General features: G+C 34.2%; 2 protein-coding genes and 1 non-coding gene across 5 annotated transcripts; 2 read left to right on the forward strand and 1 right to left on the reverse strand.

Annotated features, from left to right (window-relative positions):
* Nucleotides 1-634: 634 nt before the first annotated feature.
* On the forward strand, nt 635-716 carry TRNAS-CGA (transfer RNA serine (anticodon CGA)). The gene has a single exon. It is a non-coding gene; the product is annotated as a tRNA-Ser (tRNA).
* Nucleotides 717-848: 132 nt separating this feature from the next.
* Nucleotides 849-4,210, forward strand: LOC100787612 (pentatricopeptide repeat-containing protein At3g02650, mitochondrial). 2 transcript variants are annotated; one of them, XM_003542047.5, is made up of 2 exons: nt 849-2,577; nt 3,528-4,210. In XM_003542047.5, the coding sequence occupies exon 1, from the start codon at nt 858-860 to the stop codon at nt 2,544-2,546; it is 1,689 nt and encodes a 562-aa protein (XP_003542095.2). In that variant the 5' UTR covers nt 849-857; the 3' UTR covers nt 2,547-2,577; nt 3,528-4,210. The 2 variants fall into 2 exon arrangements, with proteins under 2 accessions (XP_003542095.2, XP_040864478.1); XM_041008544.1 differs by having other exon boundaries at nt 849-2,565.
* Nucleotides 4,211-8,752: 4,542 nt separating this feature from the next.
* LOC100807759 (golgin candidate 5) lies at nt 8,753-18,349 on the reverse strand. 2 transcript variants are annotated; one of them, XM_003543589.5, is made up of 20 exons: nt 18,032-18,349; nt 17,570-17,725; nt 16,335-17,350; nt 15,648-15,719; nt 15,207-15,281; nt 14,419-14,533; nt 13,185-13,246; nt 13,037-13,084; nt 12,358-12,642; nt 12,207-12,266; nt 11,950-12,033; nt 11,792-11,857; nt 11,605-11,703; nt 11,299-11,517; nt 10,600-10,714; nt 10,305-10,525; nt 10,047-10,106; nt 9,851-9,964; nt 9,324-9,398; nt 8,753-9,200 (listed from the first exon to the last, which is right to left on the reverse strand). In XM_003543589.5, exons 2-20 carry the CDS (start codon nt 17,715-17,717, stop codon nt 9,165-9,167), a joined length of 2,970 nt encoding a protein of 989 aa, XP_003543637.1. In that variant the 5' UTR covers nt 17,718-17,725; nt 18,032-18,349; the 3' UTR covers nt 8,753-9,164. The 2 variants fall into 2 exon arrangements, with proteins under 2 accessions (XP_003543637.1, XP_006595130.1); XM_006595067.4 differs by having other exon boundaries at nt 17,570-17,791; nt 18,032-18,307.
* Between the last annotated feature and the right edge of the window lie 622 nt (nt 18,350-18,971).

An 18,971-nucleotide genomic window follows, 5' to 3' on the forward strand; every position in this document is an offset into this window, starting at 1 on the left:
GCATACTCGCTTTAAGAGACATGTTCATGGAAACAGGCATAAAAAATCGCTTCAGGTGCAACGCCTATGAGATGTGAATTTAGTCAATTAATCGAATAACCGTAGAAAACAACCCGAATGAATGATATGGCTCCTTTTAAGTAAATAAATCTATTGTCGTTGATTTGAATTAAAGTCTTCTATAAATCTAACTCATTATAAATTTTGTTTTTTCATCTCATAAATCTCGTCATTAATTTTAGATAGCCTAAATTTTCAAGCTCATATCCAACATTAAAAGAAGGCAAATGATATATATCCGTCCCTTAATTCATAAAATATACCTCCCTTCTCTCTCTTTTTTTAATGATTTTTCTTAAACATCCTTCTTAAAGGATATTTTAGTAATAAAAATAGAAGGGAAGGTATAGTAATTAATTAAGGGAAGTGAATATATCAAAAGCCTTGAAAGAACCAGCCCGGTACTCCGAGGTTGCACTTGCAGATTAGTTTAGTGGGCTTCAGATACAATCTACGTAGTAGGCCTCTTAATCTAATACTCATACCTTGTTGTAATTGCATCAAATCCAAGAGAAGCTACAATCCATGTCGTAAAACATCTTTATCTTTATTGCTTCGAATTTGATCAATAATAGTCGATATGTCCGAGTGGTTAAGGAGACAGACTCGAAATCTGTTGGGCTTTGCCTGCGCAGGTTCGAATCCTGCTGTCGACGGCTTTTTTTCATTTTTCTGAAACTGCATAATTTAAAATTTGTATTTTTCAAGAATTTAATATTTTTATAAAATGACATTATATTTAAGTTGATATATTATGTGTAAAACGCTGTCGTATAAGTTGTGACAAATTAAAGCTCATGCTTTTAGGTTACGCAGTGAAGAGGGCGGAAGAGCATCAAATTAACAACTTCTGGAGAAGAAGAAGAATGTGGACGCGGATACTCGCACGAGCAACACGTGCTGTTGCCGTTGCCGGCAACTATTCACTCATTAATCAACCCATCTCTGACCCTATCTTTCTCAAAATCCCCAAATCAACTTTTCCCCAAATTTTCAATAACCCTCGATTTTTGGTCACCTCCAACCTCGACAATGAGCTCTCACCGGATTCTTCAGTGAACGGCGGTGACAGACAGCTCGCAGAACAAGAAGAAGGAGGAGGAGGAGGAGACACGTACGAGGTTGATTCCGACACGTTGGAGAGTGTGCTACGTCTTCTCCAAACCAGCGCTGATGGGTCCCTTGAGTCGTGTTTGGATGACATGGATTTGACACTGCACCAGCAATTGGTAACGAAAATAACTGAAACTCCGTTTGTTTTGAGTGAGAATCTGATAAGGTTTTTCTGGTGGGCATGGAGTGAGAGATCATTGGAAGTGACAACCCCAATGGTGGAGTCTCTTGTTTTGGCCATATGTGGAAATGATGATGTGAGGAAGAAGAAAGAGGTGGTGTACTCGTTGTGGGACTTGGTTAAGGAGATTGGAGAGAAGGAGAGTGGACTCCTCAATGTCAGGATTCTCAATGAGTTGATTAGTTCCTTCTCCAGGTTGCGGAAAGGGAAGGCTGCATTGGAGGTGTTTGATAAATTTGAGGCTTTTCACTGTGTGCCCGATGCAGACACTTATTACTTTACAATCGAAGCGCTTTGTCGGCGGCGAGCTTTCGATTGGGCCTGTGGTGTTTGTCAGAAGATGGTTGATGCGCGGACATTGCCTGATGCTGAGAAAGTTGGCGCCATTTTGTCTTGGTTGTGTAAAGGGAAGAAGGCTAAGGAAGCCCATGGAGTGTATGTGGTGGCAACAGAGAAAGGGAAACTGCCACCCGTTAATGTGGTTAGCTTTTTGGTTTTGAAGCTTTGTGGAGAAGATGAAACTGTGAAATCTGCTCTGGAGATCTTGGAGGATATCCCTGAGGAGAAGAGGGAGCGGGCAATAAAGCCGTTTTTGGCGGTTGTCCGGGCCTTGTGTAGGATTAAGGAAGTTGATAAGGCCAAGGAGTTGTTGTTGAAGATGATTGAGAATGGGCCACCGCCTGGGAATGCTGTTTTCAATTTTGTTGTTACGGCGTATTCGAAGGCTGGGGAAATGGGGAAAGCTGTGGAGATGATGAGGTTGATGGAAAGTAGGGGCTTGAGACCGGATGTGTACACTTATACTGTTCTTGCTAGCGCTTATTCAAATGGTGGGGAGATGGAAGAGGCTCAGAAGATCTTGGCAGAAGCAAAAAAGAAGCATGTTAAGTTGGGGCCTGTGATGTTTCACACTCTGATTCGTGGATATTGCAAGTTGGAACAGTTTGATGAGGCTTTGAAGTTATTGGCCGAGATGAAAGATTATGGTGTCCGTCCAAGTGTTGATGAGTATGACAAGTTAATACAGTCTCTCTGCTTGAAGGCTTTGGATTGGAAAATGGCAGAAAAGCTACAGGAGGAAATGAAAGAGAGTGGTTTGCATCTCAAGGGCATCACGAGGGGTTTGATTAGAGCTGTCAAAGAGATGGAGAAGGAGGTTGTGGAGGCTGAGAGCATTACTGCAGTGGTGTAAACATTGTTTGCTCTTTGAGGTTATGTCTGATGTGAGAGGCCTTGTAGTTGTAGCTCTTTTCTGATTAGCATACCATTTTGTTAGGAAGTTGCCATCTTAATGCAAAAATAATTGAGTGGAGAAAATTTAAGAAGTGATTGCTGATGTGTTTGATGTCTTTTACATGCATTTTTTTTCTTCTTTTTATGATATTGAATTAAGTTGGCCATGTTTTATATTCTTCCTTCTTTTGCATAATTCTGTCATGATGGCATCAATATTCTTTTTTATTTCTCATGATGATATGGGATACTGTTGGATAAGAATCAGTTTGCATCCTTCCCCCTTCAGACTCACGCATAGACGCACCAAGAAGAAGGCTGTTTACAATTTGAATACATAGATGCAAAAGGCTTAGTTAGTGGCTTACCACATTTGCTGTATTTGGTTGATCGGAATTCTCTTTCAATGAGTAGGTGGTTGATCAGGATTCTGAATCCAAAAGGTTGCTTTGGATTTTGATAGGTTTATTGGAGTCTACTTTGATAGGTTAATTCGAGTCTGTTTAATATTCTTCTGACAATGTGATTGTTCATAGGATATGACTTATAATCTTATCCTTGGTAAAGGCAGATCGAAACATGGTAAAACAGTTTGTTCCTATATATGAAACCAGGCCAATCAAGAACGTGTATGGGATGGATTTTGACCACAGCTTTGGGCTTTGGTTTATTGCCTGCTGGCTGAAGCCAGATCTGATGATTGAGAGTGGTGCTTTTAAAGAACTTCTAGACTATTATAATTTGTTTGGATCAACTAAAATGTTGAGTCTCGAGGGAAAAAATATGACTTTGTCATAGTTAATGACTATTCCAGATATACATGGGTATATTTCCTTGCACATAAACATGAGTATACTTACTGGATAGCTGCAGGTCTTTGACTCTTTATTGAGCAGAAAATTTAGCAAGCAGAAGGTACTAATGATCTTATTTTTTTCAGCTGTAAACCATTTAAATCCACAACAACAAGGTATCTTTGCAACCACCCTTTGGTGCATTTGGAATACTGGAAACAACAAACTTTAGAGAGATGAAGAGCAACCACCCTCGATGGCCATCTCTTGGGCTCTTCAATATCTACACGAATGGAAGACATGTAGGAACTCCAAAGCTTCACATCCAGCAGTAACTACCTCGCCCAACCTTGCAACTTCGTGGCAACCACCCAGCCAAGGTAGTATTACTTGCAAAGTTAATGCTTCTATATTTGCAAGGGACAATTCTTTTGGTGCTGGAATCTATTTTCGAAACAGTCAAGCACAATTCATCATTGCCAAATTACATTACTTGCATGGTTATGTCGGACCCCAGAAGCAGAATCCTTATCTCTTCTCCAAGCCATGTCTCTTGGGCAGCAGAACTAGGTCTCCAAAAAATCAAGTTTGAGACTGATTTTAAAGTTGTAACTGGTTATTTTTCAAAACCTTCTATTGGTTCTTCAGATTTCAATGTAATACTCTCTAAGTGTAGAGCCAAATTATCCTTTGTTCCCAACTTAACGGTGAGTCTCATTAGGAGGCAAACTAATCTTGTAAACCCATACTCTAGCTAGGGAAGCAAGATGTTTGCTAGTCACCAAGTGTTTGACCATATTCCAAATTCTATTTCCCATTTGATTATTAATGAAATGATATAATCTTTTTCCTCTAAAAAATAGGTTAAATATACAATTCAATTTAATTATGCATGTTTATGCATAAGTTAAATTGTACGTTGCTCTATTAGTTCTTTTGTAGTTTTGCATATTTTAAATATTTTCTTAGTAAATATTTTTCAATTGATCAGTTTCATTAAATAAAAGTAAGTACATTTAAGATAAAAATCGTGACATCAATTAGATTAAAAGTTGTCATTATTTGACATATGTTTATGTTCATTTTTACTAATAAATAAACTAATAAAATCCAAATAAAAATACTCTAACTCTCTGTTTATTCCATGTATCATACGAGTCAAAATTTAATTACAATAGAAAATCAAGCTGACCCAAACTTATTTCAAATATTTCATGTTTTGAGTATGTGAGGTTTAAATTTAGATAAATGATTTGCTCATAATTTTGTGTTGGATAAGGATAAACAAAAATTCATCCCAACTAGTTTCTCATTTATCCCTATCTAGTTCATCCTCAAGTATTAATTACATTATTTAATATATGTGTCAAAACCTTAAATGTCATATAATTTAGAATAGAGGAAGTATAGTTCATATCATAATATATTAGTTGTAATTACCTTAACAAAAATAATTATGTATTTTTCATCAATGAAAATTATTTTTCTAACATCATTTAGTAATTAAATTTAATAAAAAAATAAATGATGTATAATATTTTGATGTTATTACCTTAATATTTTTTTAAAATATTTAAAATAATACTTATTTTGTTAACTAAAATATACTTATTACAGGTAATTACCATAATTGTTATATTTAATAATTACATTAATTACTTTCATTGTAAAATTTTAAAATATCTAATTATCTTAAAAAAATTACTATCTTAATTAATATATATTGGTCATAATTATCTTAATTAATTCAAATAATTGGAAACATCAATTCAAACCTGCTGTAAACATAAATATTTTACTTTTTAATTTGAAGAATTTATTAAATAAATTTTTTTATACAATAAATATCATGCTAGATAAATAGTATTTTTCTTATACAGCTAGCTAAATAGTGTTAATATATTTTCCTATCATGAAATATTTATCATATAGTTATAGCGAATACAATAAAGCATAATATCTAACAATTATTATAATTACTTTTAATTACTGTATAATTATCATGCAATCAACTAAATTTATACTTTTTAGTGCAATCAATTTAAAATGCATACATTTGTATATCCAATCACATAAATTAATGAGTCTTAAGAAAACCGTTATCATTCAACAAATTTAAATATGACAAAGTACATTATTATTTTTTAAATATAGTTGTCAATACAACTCAAACTCGTGTAAATCATGCCAATAAAATTTTGGAAAGTTCTAAAATAAATTTTTTATTCATAGCTGTAAAAAAACTTTTTTATTCATTAATAACTAAAATTAATTATTTAAATAATGGTACTCAGTGCAATTTTTAAATTTAATAGAGATTATATAAAGAATAAATATTTTGATATATAAAAAAAACATAAATTACATGTAATTATCCTAATTATTGATAGAAAAAATATGAAGTAAATAATAAAGTAACAGAAAACCATGTCATAATATAATATGATAACTTAAGAAAACATTATTTTAGATAGATCAAGTTAAATTTCAAGACAGAGACAACACTCATCATAACCATTACCATCATCACACTAATAAACAATAAATAAATTTTGATTAAAAATAGAATAAATTTTAATCATATGGTATTAGTTAATAATAAAAACGTCATACTCAAAAAATAAAGTTAATATTGACGACGTCCTTCGACATCTTTTTCAATTAACAATTAGGGAAAAATCCTGAATGAATCATAGCTTTATCCGGTACTTTGACCCCATAATCCATTGAGAGCACAAGCAGGCATCATTAATAGGTAAATGAAGCTCCCCAGATGACAACCTGAAATGATTTAAATGTTAGAATTACATGCATGGAGTTATATCTAGTAGTGGAAAATTGTTATAAGGATTAGGCCTCACTAAGTTCTCCACCATCTTGTACTTCTGCTATCTGCCCAAATGTTACACAGGGAAAAAAATGCTGTCATGACACCAACCAAAATTAAAGGAATATATAATTAGATCAGCCATTCTGTCTGCATATTATATGCTGTATCGGTGAAACAAATGTGGTTGAACAGTAACTAGCTATTGCTCTTAAATATTGTTCTCCAGTCTGAACAATTCAAACAGTAGGACAGTTCATAAAACAGACAAAAAGTGTAGCAACGCTTAAAGCAAATATATATTAAGATTTCCATGTGCTTATAAAAAAACCATTTTAAATTGACATTACAAAAATTACGGACAAATGCAGTTGATTTAACTGAATTGTGTCACACAAGTATAAAAAATTGTGGCTGTAGACCGCAATTTAAAACTATATATTTAATAAGGTTTAAGCTGTTGCATATGCAACCTGAACTATTTGTGAATATATATTCTGTCAAACTCATAGCATGAAGCCAAAAAATTTGCTCGAATAAGCATCAACTCAACTCTGTTCTTCATACAGAAATTGCTTACGGAAGACTGACCCATAAGACTCCCATCTAGGTCGTGCTATCCACTGAAGATTGAGTCATAGTAATGTCAAACAATATTATATATTTATATTTTAGATTATAGAACGTACTTTAGTACATTTTCTGTAAAAAAAAAGTACTTAGTACAGTTGTAAGCCTTTTTAGAGGCTATAATATTCTAGCCTTGGAATGAAGAACAACCTCCCGTACTAAATTTTTGTACAGAAAAGGGAAGACTCGTATCTCATAGTATTGGAAGTGCTACAACTTTCATTGTTATCTTTTGAGCAGAAGTTTAAACAAGTAATCTAACTGTATAACTCATTTAAAGGAATCAAACTAGAGTAGATATTACCATTTGTCTGATTCTCATGACAGTCAAATAGTCCAGTGCTCCATGGATTCCCTATTTGCGGAATCGTATCAGCTTCATAACTTGGAGCAATTAAACCAATGGGTTCATTCTGTTGAATTTTCTGATCCTCAGTGGCCTGCATCTCGCCTTCTTTTTTTTTTTTAATAAAAGTTGTGGCAAATAGGCCAACAATGAATGAAGCCTAGAATTAAACCAATAGCAGAATCAGCTTCTTCTTCTTCTTCTTCTTCTTCTTCTTCTTTAAACACTGCTAGACTTATAAAGCTACAGCGTTTGGTGATACAATATATTTTCAAAAGAAGGAATATTGGAATTTGTAAGGCCACAATTAAGAGTTGTGATGAAAATAATGTACTAGTTGACTGATTAATGTTTCTTAATCTTCGATGCCAGAATTAAGAGTTGCCCGCAAGGTTAAAGCATGGCCTCCTTCTCTTTTAGGGTCAACTTCAGAGCCATAATGTGAATCTGCATGTACTTGATATAAGTCGTTATTCCCGCGGATTGCCAACGTATCAGTCTTTCAACCCTTAAACTGAATTGCGTGCCAATATGTCTTAATTTCAAGCCACTCATTAGGTATTAGGTATAGTTATAAACATCTATCCTAATATATAACTGAAGCGTGAAAAGTATCGTGTTACCTTTCCTCATGTTTTACCTTTTTAAAATATAATCATTCTCATATTTTTCTTTTATAATTTTTTTAACTCTTCTCACCATACTTAATTACTAAATAATTTTCACACTCAATTTTATCACTCACATTAACTTTAATCTTATAAATATATTTTCAACTTGATCCATCATTCATCTTTTCTTTTTTGTTAAACTCTTGGTCAAAATACACTGATCACAACAAGAAAAAGACCATTTAAATTCGTCGGTAAATTAACATTATCAACGAATATTTACTCACAAATTAGGACTCAACGAAACTTTAAATTTATTGACAGATATTACCGATAGAGTATTTCCGTCAGTAGTATATTAATTTTACCAACGAAAATTATTGACAGATATATCTCTGCAAGTATTTACCAACAGATTTATATTCAATTGAAATTTATATTTCCGCCAGATTTTTCCGTCTGTAATAAATCCGTGGGTAATATGTAAAAAACTGCAGGTACCAATAAAAATGAAAAAAAAAAATCCAAACATTTTTAAATTTATATGGTTATATACAATATCATGTTTCATCGATACGTTTAAGATTAAATTTTGCAATTAACTACAAGCATATTAAATTTATAGAACCTGATAAAAAATATTAAATTTATATAACCCATAAGTAAATGATGAAAATATTAATAATCAAATAATCAATAGTTTGATTTTTTTTGTTACATTTTTAGTTTGATATAATAAGTTTATATCAAATAATATATATGTTTGGATGGGCACGTATGTGTTATTCGTAACATGTCACTTAGTATTTTTTTTTTTAAAAAAATCTAACACAATGTCAAATGATACTCATGCATTGGGCATATGAAAAAAATTCAAGAAACTCTTATTCAGATAAAATCAGAATATTAATTTATCATGGTGTAAATTTTATATAATTCTTAATAATAAACCCAAAATTTCAAATAAAACACATATAAAATTCATTCAACAAAAAAAAAAATAGCATCCAAGAGAAAACTCGTTTTACGTTACACACTTGGGGAGGAAAAAAACCCTATATTGTCAACAGACTCAGCCAGAATATTCTTTGGATCTCTCCAAGCATGAATACGTATAAAAAAACTGACTATACAACATTCCCTTAACAAGGGTGACTATCCGTATCTGTTGCCCAGGCAAACAAAATATATATCTGCCGATGGAAACCTGAAGAAATCATTCTTCAGAGGCTGAAGGCACTATTCTCCAATATATTATTACTGTGCCAATGTACATCACACGCAGCCCAGAGACATTGTCATGGTCATCTCAAATATTTATTGAACACTACACTTTTCGTTCCCCAAGCCAGCCATTTCTTCAGCCAAACTAGTCGCTACCCATTGATGGACCCATAGTCTGGATCTGTGAAAAGGTGCATCAAGGTTATGAACTAAAACATGGAATAAAATAAGGCTAAGCATTTTGTGAAAAGTGAGAAAAAGATAACTAGGGCATCTAAGTAGCAAGAGATCCTGCTTAGAATACCTTATTAACGAGCAAGTTCACTTGTTCTCTGTACATTTCCTTCAAGTCTACAATATCCGCACGAAGTTCCTCCAGCTAAACACATTGAAAATTTGAGATGGAAATTAAAAAAGTAGATAATTTTTCTATTATATATCTTAATAAATAAAAGGAAACATCACAGTTTCGATAGATCAAAGTCTTAGGCCTTGTTATAACTAAGTCTACAAATTATTTTCTTTTCTCTTTCGCTACTTTTTGTATTCAGGGCCTAGCTTGTCTAGTGTTTTTCTTTTGATTTCTCAGATTTTCTGGAAGAAAGAGAGCAATTCAGTTGTGCCATACTCTCATCTGGGCTCTAAAGTATTTCAAACACAAGAAAATTTATAAGGCAAACAAACTAAGAATGAGTTCCTCTACAAGTTTATAGGATTGCAGTGATTTCCTTACAGGGAATAGGCAGACCAGTAGGCCAGGAATCCAAAACCAAATTATGTCTAAGATATTAGTCCTAGAAAGAAAGCAAACGTTGGCAAATTGAGAATTACCTCTTCATCACGTTCACCCATCAATTCCAAAGCAGCAGAGTGCCTCCTTCTTAGTGCTTCTAGCTCTGATCGTAAGCCAGGTAATACAGCAGCCTCCCCACGCAACTTCTCACACTGCAATGTGGATATGATATGCATGTCATGAATAATGACAAGGAATGAGACCAGCAAGTACTAAACAGGAAGCAAAATTCACCTGTTCTGTCATTTTGACCAACTCATCAGCAAGAGAATCGCGAATAGATTCCAGTGATGCCTGGAATTTTTATTATTAAAAAAGTCATCATTGTATCCCAAATAATAGATTCATCTAGATCACTGTCCTATGATCCTACAGCTTAATATAAATTATAAACATTATGATATGTTGTTCTCAATGACAATAAATAGTTGAGCTATGAACTGGAAGTTATGGTACCAAATATTTACAGGGAATGAAGACAATGAATCATACCAGGCGTGACATGTATGAAGCAAGTTCACCCTCCTTCTGACGAAGTGCAGCTTCAAAAGAACTGGGTGTCATGCTTTTCACATAGTAAGGACTCATGTTTAATTCTCCTGGGTTTCTCCTCTCAGATATACCATCAGAGGAGTCCAACGATGCTTGCAGAAAGTGGCTTTCTTCCAAGCTTCCCAGGGAGCTTGCACTAGAGAGTTTCCGAGACAGGTTCCCTACATAAAGAATATTATAGAATTTATCACAGATAACTCAGCTAAGTGATGTAAAGAGAAGCAGAGCATCACACCATTCTCAAAAGCAGAATTTAGCTTTGTAGTAGGAGTTTGATCTGATAATGGTGCAGATTGAGCACGTACAGTCTTCTCCAGCTCTGATCGAGCAGCCTTTTCTTTTTCTATCTCCTGGAAAAAATGAAGAGTCGGGAACTTGAAAAAAAAATCACCAAGGTTCTAACAAGATAGATGGAATTTAATACACCCTTGCAAGCAATACTATACCTCATTTTTTTATGCATTGTTTCTTTTCCATAATTTGCCCAAAATATCTACATCAGCTCGCTATCATATTTAATTCACTCTGTTTAATATTCTGATTCTATTAATAATTACAGTTTATAGGGACATTATCTTTGATTTAGAGGAAACAGAATATCCTCTACAATTGATGTAATTATCCTATATAAACATGCATCCATTGTGTACTCTGATACACAGTTTTCACTCAATTTCCCTTTGTTTCTACTATTATAACACACTCAAACATATAATGTTAAAAAATCCACAATAAAAAGCAAGTTGAATTTCTTTTATAAAATTTGTACAGAAAAATTCATGCAGCATGAAACCAAATTTCTCCCTTTGGCTGGTTCATTCCATTACACACATAAAATGAGAAATGAAAGAAAATTTAATGGGAGGTGAAACCAAGAGCTTCATGTAACATGTTTAACAATGCTATGTTTGAAATCCATAATCAAAAGTTCTACCTGCTGAAGATGTTCCCTTTGCATCAATGCCTCCTGTAACTCTTGCTTGTATTTCTGTCTAATGTCTCTAATCTCTTCCTCAAGCTGTCTCACACGACCTTCTTGAGTGTCAGCTTCCTCCTTTGCTGCAAGATATTCCTGCCTGCTTTCAGCTGCCCTTTGTCTCTCCTTTTCAAGGGTCCTACTTAACTGAGTCTGTTCTGCTCTAAGACATGAAATCTGTAATTCATTGTTAAAGAACAAAGTAAGTCATTTATACAAAAAATTGCCATTAAAGACATGATTTCACTTGAGAAATTACAGAACCTGAGCCTCAAGGACATTAATTCGAGATAAGGTCTGAGATAAGCGTTCATTCACAGATCGCTCTCTCTCCTCTGCAGTTGCAGCTTTAGCCTCTGCTTCCTGTAGGATCCATAGGAAAAGATGAAGAAATACAATAATATTCGGTGGGAAAGTTTCTAGAATTGAAATCAGAAAGTATTCAAGAGACCTGAAGTCGAGAATTAAGAGTTCTTTCAACAGCAGCCCAAGCTTCAGCTTTTCTGGCATTTGTTTCCTGTTATAAGGTCAATACTAGTCTAGTACAGATCCCATGTGGCAAAACAAAAAACAGACGGAAGAGTAACTCTGAATCATATGTGTATTAACCTGCATGGCTTCAATTTGCCTTAAAAGTGGCCTTGTGGATTCTGGAACTTGCGTAATCAGTTCCTCACACCGTCTTTCACTTGCCTAGAGAAATCCATCCAAATTATAAAAACTACCAAAAACACAAATAAAGTTCCTAAAACTTATTTATAACATTCTCAGAAAGTAAAACAATTTATAACACAAATAAAGTTGCTAAAACTTATTTATAACATTCTCAGAAAGTAAAACAATTGAATGACAAGCAGAGAGCAGACCTGGTAACGTTTTTGAAGATCCTCAATGTCTCTGCGAAGCATGTCTTCTTTGAAGACTGCCTGAAAATGGATGAAGAAAACATTAAAACTGAAAAATAACATCCTGAGAAAGTCAACTCAGTTAAAAAATGACACAAAATACAAAAGAAACCTGTTGTTCCTTTCTACTTAATGTTTGCCTCAATTCTTCAAGTGCCTGGACTAGCATAGATTCACGTTCCTCAGCTTCTCTCAGACGACTCTCTAGTTCAGTTCTTGCTTCATTGTTCGCACGAGCCTCTGCTAATGCTTCAGCTTCCTTAGCAGCAGCCAAAGCATTCGTATAATATTCTTTCTGTGCTGCAATTTCATTTTGATGTTTTTCTATTGTTTCTTGCAACAACTTCTCTGTAGCTGTCTTGTCCCTCTTGATACTTTCTACTTTATTCTCTTCTACCTGGATTGCATTACATTAACCAAAGCAGTTTCAATTAAAAGTACTAGCAAATACGAGGATTGTCAACCCATGCTACTCCAAAAAAGAATGACACTTTCAATGATATAGAGAATTGTCCACGACTCTATAGGTAGCAGACAACAATAAACCATAAATTCCCCTTCAAAATAATATTAAATTTAAATTACAAAAAATTAAGATGGCACTTTTATAATCAAACTATATTATGAAGAAAATCTTTAGCAAAAAGATAAACAACCTGAACAAGTGAACCCAAACAGTAATGGTATGCGTATACCTAGATTCCATGTCATGACGAGTGAAGAGAATTCATTCAAAAAAAATTGCCAGCAAATCATAACTTCCAATAATGCTTTCAGAATAATTCCATTACCTGAAGTTTAGTAGTCAAACCTTTCTTCTCCTCCTCAAAATCTCTAATCTAGCTTTCATAAAAAAAAAGTAATCAAGAGATTTATTACAATATGTAGGGGTTGAAAAGGTTGAAGATAGCAGGAAAATACAACAAATAGTCTGCATACCTGAGCCCTTAGTTTCCTAATTGTGGATTCTTGAGCAGCCTGTTTTTTGGAAAGCTCTTCACCTGAGATGAGAGACAGTCTAATAAGGGTCTCTATAATCTCCAATAATTAAACCACTACCATGGTTCAATAGAGAAACTATTTAATTACAACAGAAAAACCCTTATGAAATTATTAATTTTCCAACCAAAGCAATGAACAGTAACAGTTCACATACAAAATTTATAATGTAACATCAGCCTTCCTGAATTTTACCCTCTTGCTCTCCTATAAACATTGTCCAAACCTTTCCACAGCCAAACAATAAAGGTATACAAGTGTGCTGGAGTGTGCCTCAGATGTCTATTTAAGGGAAATAATAAAATCACTAAGCAAAAATTTGAAACTACATTTAATCAAAATACTTTTTTTCTATAATCTTAGATCCCAAGCTGAAGTGTCCAGCCAACAAGATCTCACTTTTCAATTCCAATCTTGAACATGCCAAAGTAGAAGTCACAAGTCACAACAAGTCAACAATTGCATTAATTAAATACTTTTAACTTCCTCAAGTGTAAAAACTGGAAAGGCAAAAATCAGTATGCAAGATGCATCTACTTACAACCTTGCAAAACATTCTATGCCATGGCACCTATGGATGCCTATATATTTCATACTTCTTTGTGCTATGAAGAGCCAAGTTTATATCAAACTAGGCATTAATGGAAGCACCTCCAACAGAATTGTTCCAAACCCAAGTAGAATTGACATGCTGAATTCCCCACAAAACAGAAGCCACATAATCTGACATGCTCTAGATACCAGATTTTATAACAATTGTCAATTGACATCTACATGTTTGGACTAAGTTATAAACACATGACATTGAATAGAAACCCCCACCCCCATCAATTTCCATCACCAAACCAAGTGCAATTCCATCAAGGGAACCTCAAAGAATATCTTTCCTGAAGCAAATTAAAGTGAATGATTAGAATTTTCAACACAGATGAAGAAACTTGATATATTAATACATAAGAAAATTGTAAGAGTAAAGGTGTTGACAAAGCATTTATTACTCTAATAAATATGAAGAATTTAGCACTATGGTTTTTGTCCCTTTAAACTTAGGTTGCATATATCTAAAAGGACTGTCCATATAATCAAACCCAAAGAGACATTAATAAAAAAAATGATTCTGTATCCATCAAAGCCTGGATGATACAAATTTAGGTTTGATTTCAGAATGCACTACCTTCTGCCATAACTTGATTAATTATTTCATCCTTTTCTTTCAAGAGAGCAGCTGCATCACTTTTTTTATTCTGCTCTCGGCGGAGTGTATCCCTTTCCTTAGTGAGAGCATAAACCTGCAATTAAACACCAAAAACACATAAAATCCCATAACAGCTGTAGCTCAAATGAGGTAGCATACACTTCAAAACATATACATAATGCCTAATAATCTTCTTTGATAAATCACATTCTTCAAAATTCAAGATGAATTTCCATTTTCCAACACCAATCTCCAATGCTTTAGATGCTAATGTTCTAATATTGAAATTATAATACATTCACTTTGCTTCCATGGGAACTTCATTTTTATCTGATGCACTAATATTGCAAGAATTTGATTGGTATCCACACAAAATGGAACAGCAATATCAAATCATAGCTCATGCATCGCCTCACAATAAAGCATATGAGGAATCCCTTTAGTTTTTAAGACAAAAGAGAAATTGGATCTTCATCCTCAAAAGAAAGACACACACTGCAGCCTATATGGCATCTATGCTAGCTATGCACTTATATGAAAAAAATCATGAGAACATCTGAAATGCAAACTATGCATGCAAAGGAAAAAATGTGAACCTTGATAGTACTTCTGTCATTTGTGCCATAGGTTAGATTCTATGGTGAAATAGTCAACCAGAAGTTCATTGTATAGACTAAACACACTATACACAATTTTTCAATTATGCATCTGAGTTAAATTACTGATAATTAAGCATAAAAAAAAATAAGATTTACGAAAAGTGATACCTTTCTCTCAAGAGTTGCAACTCTCTGATGGTATTCCTCTCGCAAAGACTCAACTTCTGCCTCATTGGATTTTCTCTGTTCCACAATTATCAGCAATGAAATAAATGGGATGCAGGAACAAGCAACACAGCAAAGAAAAGAAAAAAGAGAAATAGAAGTAGGGAGGAACAGTAACACATGCTAATTAGCTTACAAAAACACCAAAGAATTTTCATAGAAAGATGTACAAAGGAAAACTGATACATCATACATAGTATACAACAGGAAATATCCAGAAAATTACAAAATAGTAGACAACATGCAAGGTCACAAGAACATCTAAACAATACGTGTAAACAAAAAAAAAATCACAAAGACTGGAAAGGTTCAAGAGGTAAAAATAAAAGGCTGTATTAAATCAAAACATGACACTAGCTACTAGGTAATGAAAAAATAATATACCTTGAAATCCTCAATCACAGCTTTCAATTGTTCATTTTCATTCATCAATTTTGCAATCTCATCAGCTTTAGCCTGCAAAGAGAACCAATATTAAGAAAATGTAATAATATATGCAACAATATAATGGCCACAAAAAAAAAACAGCATATAGAAGAGTAGCATAATTAGAAAAAATATGCAACTTCTTGAATATATTGAGTTGAGACATTAAATCAAATGACCTTAAGCCATGAATGAAAATTGGAAGATTGTAGCTGATTATAGCTAAAGAATAGTTTTCATACAAAAAATTCTGGGCATTTAGAAAAAATAATTAATATGCATCACAAATGCTTTTGTTGCTGATAATAAAAAGAAACAATTTGTGATGTGCACTTCTCAATTAGTCCATAATGGACAAAGAAAAATTATTTATGACAAAGTGAATCAGAAACTTAACTTGCACCACCTAATGATCTTCATGATCTTTGTTTTACATAAGAGAAGCTTGGCATAATATTTTGTCCAAGAAAAAAAAACTTAGTTCCACAAACCCTTAGGCCCTAACCAAGACAAAAAGTACAACAGACCAACAAAAAGGCTACCTATAGACCATGTAGCTCTTAGATCTTGTTATATTTTGAGATCTTGCAACAATAATACAAAGAGTTTGTTTCTGCCATGAAAACAAGCCCTAAAATGAAATACCTGAGCTTGTTTTGCAGCACCTTGCAGTGCAGCTTCCATCATTTTTATCTCCCTTTTCACCCTCTCTAGTTCAAGCATGGAACCTGAGTCAGACATAGTTCTTTCAGAACTCAAATGATGCTCTTTCATATCAGTTTCAACATCATGGGCAAAGTGCTCCCTTTCATTTTCTTTTGCAGATGTTTCATTTTCAGGTGAAAACATATCAGTTACCACCTTAGAAGATTCATTTGGTGGAGTAACACTGGACAAGTGTTCAATATTTGATTGATCAGTGTTATTGGTTTCCTCAGAAGCCACAGATTGGAGAACAGAAGTGTCAGTATCATCTCCTTTCTCACTATCAGTTGATGCTTTGGGTTGAACAGAAGAAATTCTCTTTTCACTTTCTTCTGCTTGGACCCTCTCTTCTTCTTTACTCTCCTCTTTTGTCTCAACTTGAGAATTTTCATGCCCATCACTAATGTCATGTGATTCATCAGACTCCCTAGTAATACCCTCAACTACATTGTCCCCAAGATTAGAAGGCATAAATTGCACTGACACTGGACTCCCAGAGGTTCCCGGATCAGCAATCTCTTTCTCTTGAGAATGTTCCACAGAATCTGAACTCTCAAACTTCTCAACAGGGGATTCAGGCAATTCAACAGGCAACTCCAGTAAATGGTTTTCCTCCTTTCCATGATCCAAGTTCTGTGCAACTGTTCCATCCACTGACTCTGTATGCTCGCCATCTTCTTCTTCCTTAAGAACTTTATTTTCTTCTTTTGTTGTGTTTTCTTCAGCTTCCATATGGACTGTGTTATCAGTTTCAAGGGCATTGCTTCCCTCAGCCACAGATGTATGATCCAGAGACTCGGGCTGTTCCAGTGACTTCTCCATTTCAGAGTCTTGTTGAGAGGATTCGTCTTTTTCAGACATTTCCTCAGTAGTTTCCTCACTTTTGTTCCCCATAAAAGAGATGACGGGATTAAATAGGGTTTTCCTGTCAGCAGGTATAGGCCATGATCCGGCATCTGGAATACAAAAGAAGAAAAAAGGACATGGCTCCAATCAGTGTCAAAACTGAAAACTACCCACACAGATAACACACATCCCATCCAACAATTAAAGACTAAAATCTCACGGCAGTTAATGAACTTTGCATCTACCTCCCAAAATCGTAAAATCGCACACGGGGGAGAAATCCATTCAGAAAAGAAAGAGAAGTAATAGGAAGTACTGAAATTAATCACCTTCATTGCTGGATTCACCCTTCTCTTCGAATCCAAGAGCAGAATCAAAATTCTTCTCAATATTCTTCACACTCTCCTGAAGCTTATTGACGGCTCCTGCCAAATCAGGGAAGTTCCCCCATGTATTTTTCCCACTAAACCACGCCATCGCGAAAGCTAGAAACCAAAACAAAGCCGAACCGTGATGCACATTAGCAACTCAAAACGCCACCTCAATTCCTACTATATTTCGATTTCAGATCCCAGAAAAAAAAACATCAAAAATGCAACAACAGATAAGTTTCTATTGAAAAAGAAAATACGGTCGAGTTCAATTCATGAACCACACCACACCGACATACAATTATGCATCTAAACGCCGAATGGAGAGATAAAAAAGGGAAATGAGAGGTAAATCTGAAATCGGATAATAGTAAGATGAATGCAGAGTTGGTGAAGGGAAGAGATCAATGCGACGCGAACCTTAATGGATCCGTTGGATTCAGGAATCAAATCGTGGACGTGGCTTTCGAAGTGGTGGAGCTCATAATTGAATTATGGTGAAGCTTCACCAATACAATAAAAAGGAAAAGAAACAAAAGTTGTTGTTGGTGAAAGGAAAGAAAACGTGAAGGCGGGAATGAAGGTTCGGTTTGATGAGCTCTGCAAAAGTAATATACTATGCGAGGGATGACGGATCCTCCTCCAACGCTATTCTAATTCTAACGCTTTCCTTTCCTCGCCTCCCGCGTTCAGTTGGGGACGAAACCAACACTGTCCTTTTTATGTCTATATCTCTTTCTTTTAGAAATTATTTTGGCTTAAGCAGGGTAAGGGTAATTTTTTTGGCTGAACCATGGCCAAAATCAAAAATTAATATCTTAAGATACTAATATTCATTTAAGGATTAATCTTTCCTAATAGAATAAGAGTAATTTATCAAGGAAATATTATTCAATATGTGAACAGCATGTGTGAGAATATTTTTGAATGTAGAATAAATTTTTGAATATATAAAAATGGAAAACACTAATTCCCGTTTGAGAATATTTTTGAGATATGATTCTGAGTCTCGTTCTTAAACATAAATTACATTTCATTCCAATTTTAAGGAACCCTGTTTAAGAGATTGGGATTTGGGTGTAGTATAATATGTTAAAACAGATACGGGAGTGTTATTTATCCTTCTTTTAGTACAATGAGAGACCTGAAAAATAAATATGAAAACCAAAAACACAAGCCAAAACAAATAACTCCTTAAACAGAACTTTCTTAGGCCAAATTAAGTCTGATGGATTATAAAACCTAACGAATATAATATGATTTTAAAAATACCTGCTGAAGGTAACGTTTGTAAGAAAAGCGTAATGATCATCAATGTTACACTGGCTATGCTGGTAAATTTATTTTGCACAATTAAATT

The sequence above is a fragment of the Glycine max genome, chromosome 13 (assembly GCF_000004515.6).
Source record: "Glycine max cultivar Williams 82 chromosome 13, Glycine_max_v4.0, whole genome shotgun sequence".
NCBI lineage: Eukaryota > Viridiplantae > Streptophyta > Magnoliopsida > Fabales > Fabaceae > Glycine > Glycine max.

Coding starts and splice junctions, on each gene's coding strand:
- LOC100787612 (XM_003542047.5), top strand. CDS start 858: ATGCTTTTAGGTTACGCAGTGAAGAGGGCGGAAGAGCATCAAATTAAC.
- LOC100807759 (XM_003543589.5), bottom strand. CDS start 17,717: ATGGCGTGGTTTAGTGGGAAAAATACATGGGGGAACTTCCCTGATTTG. Junction 14,534..15,206: donor TTGCAACTCTTGAGAGAAAG/GTATCACTTTTC, acceptor GTTTAATTGCAG/GTTTATGCTCTCACTAAGGA. Junction 10,715..11,298: donor AAAGGGAACATCTTCAGCAG/GTAGAACTTTTG, acceptor CATTTTTTCCAG/GAGATAGAAAAAGAAAAGGC.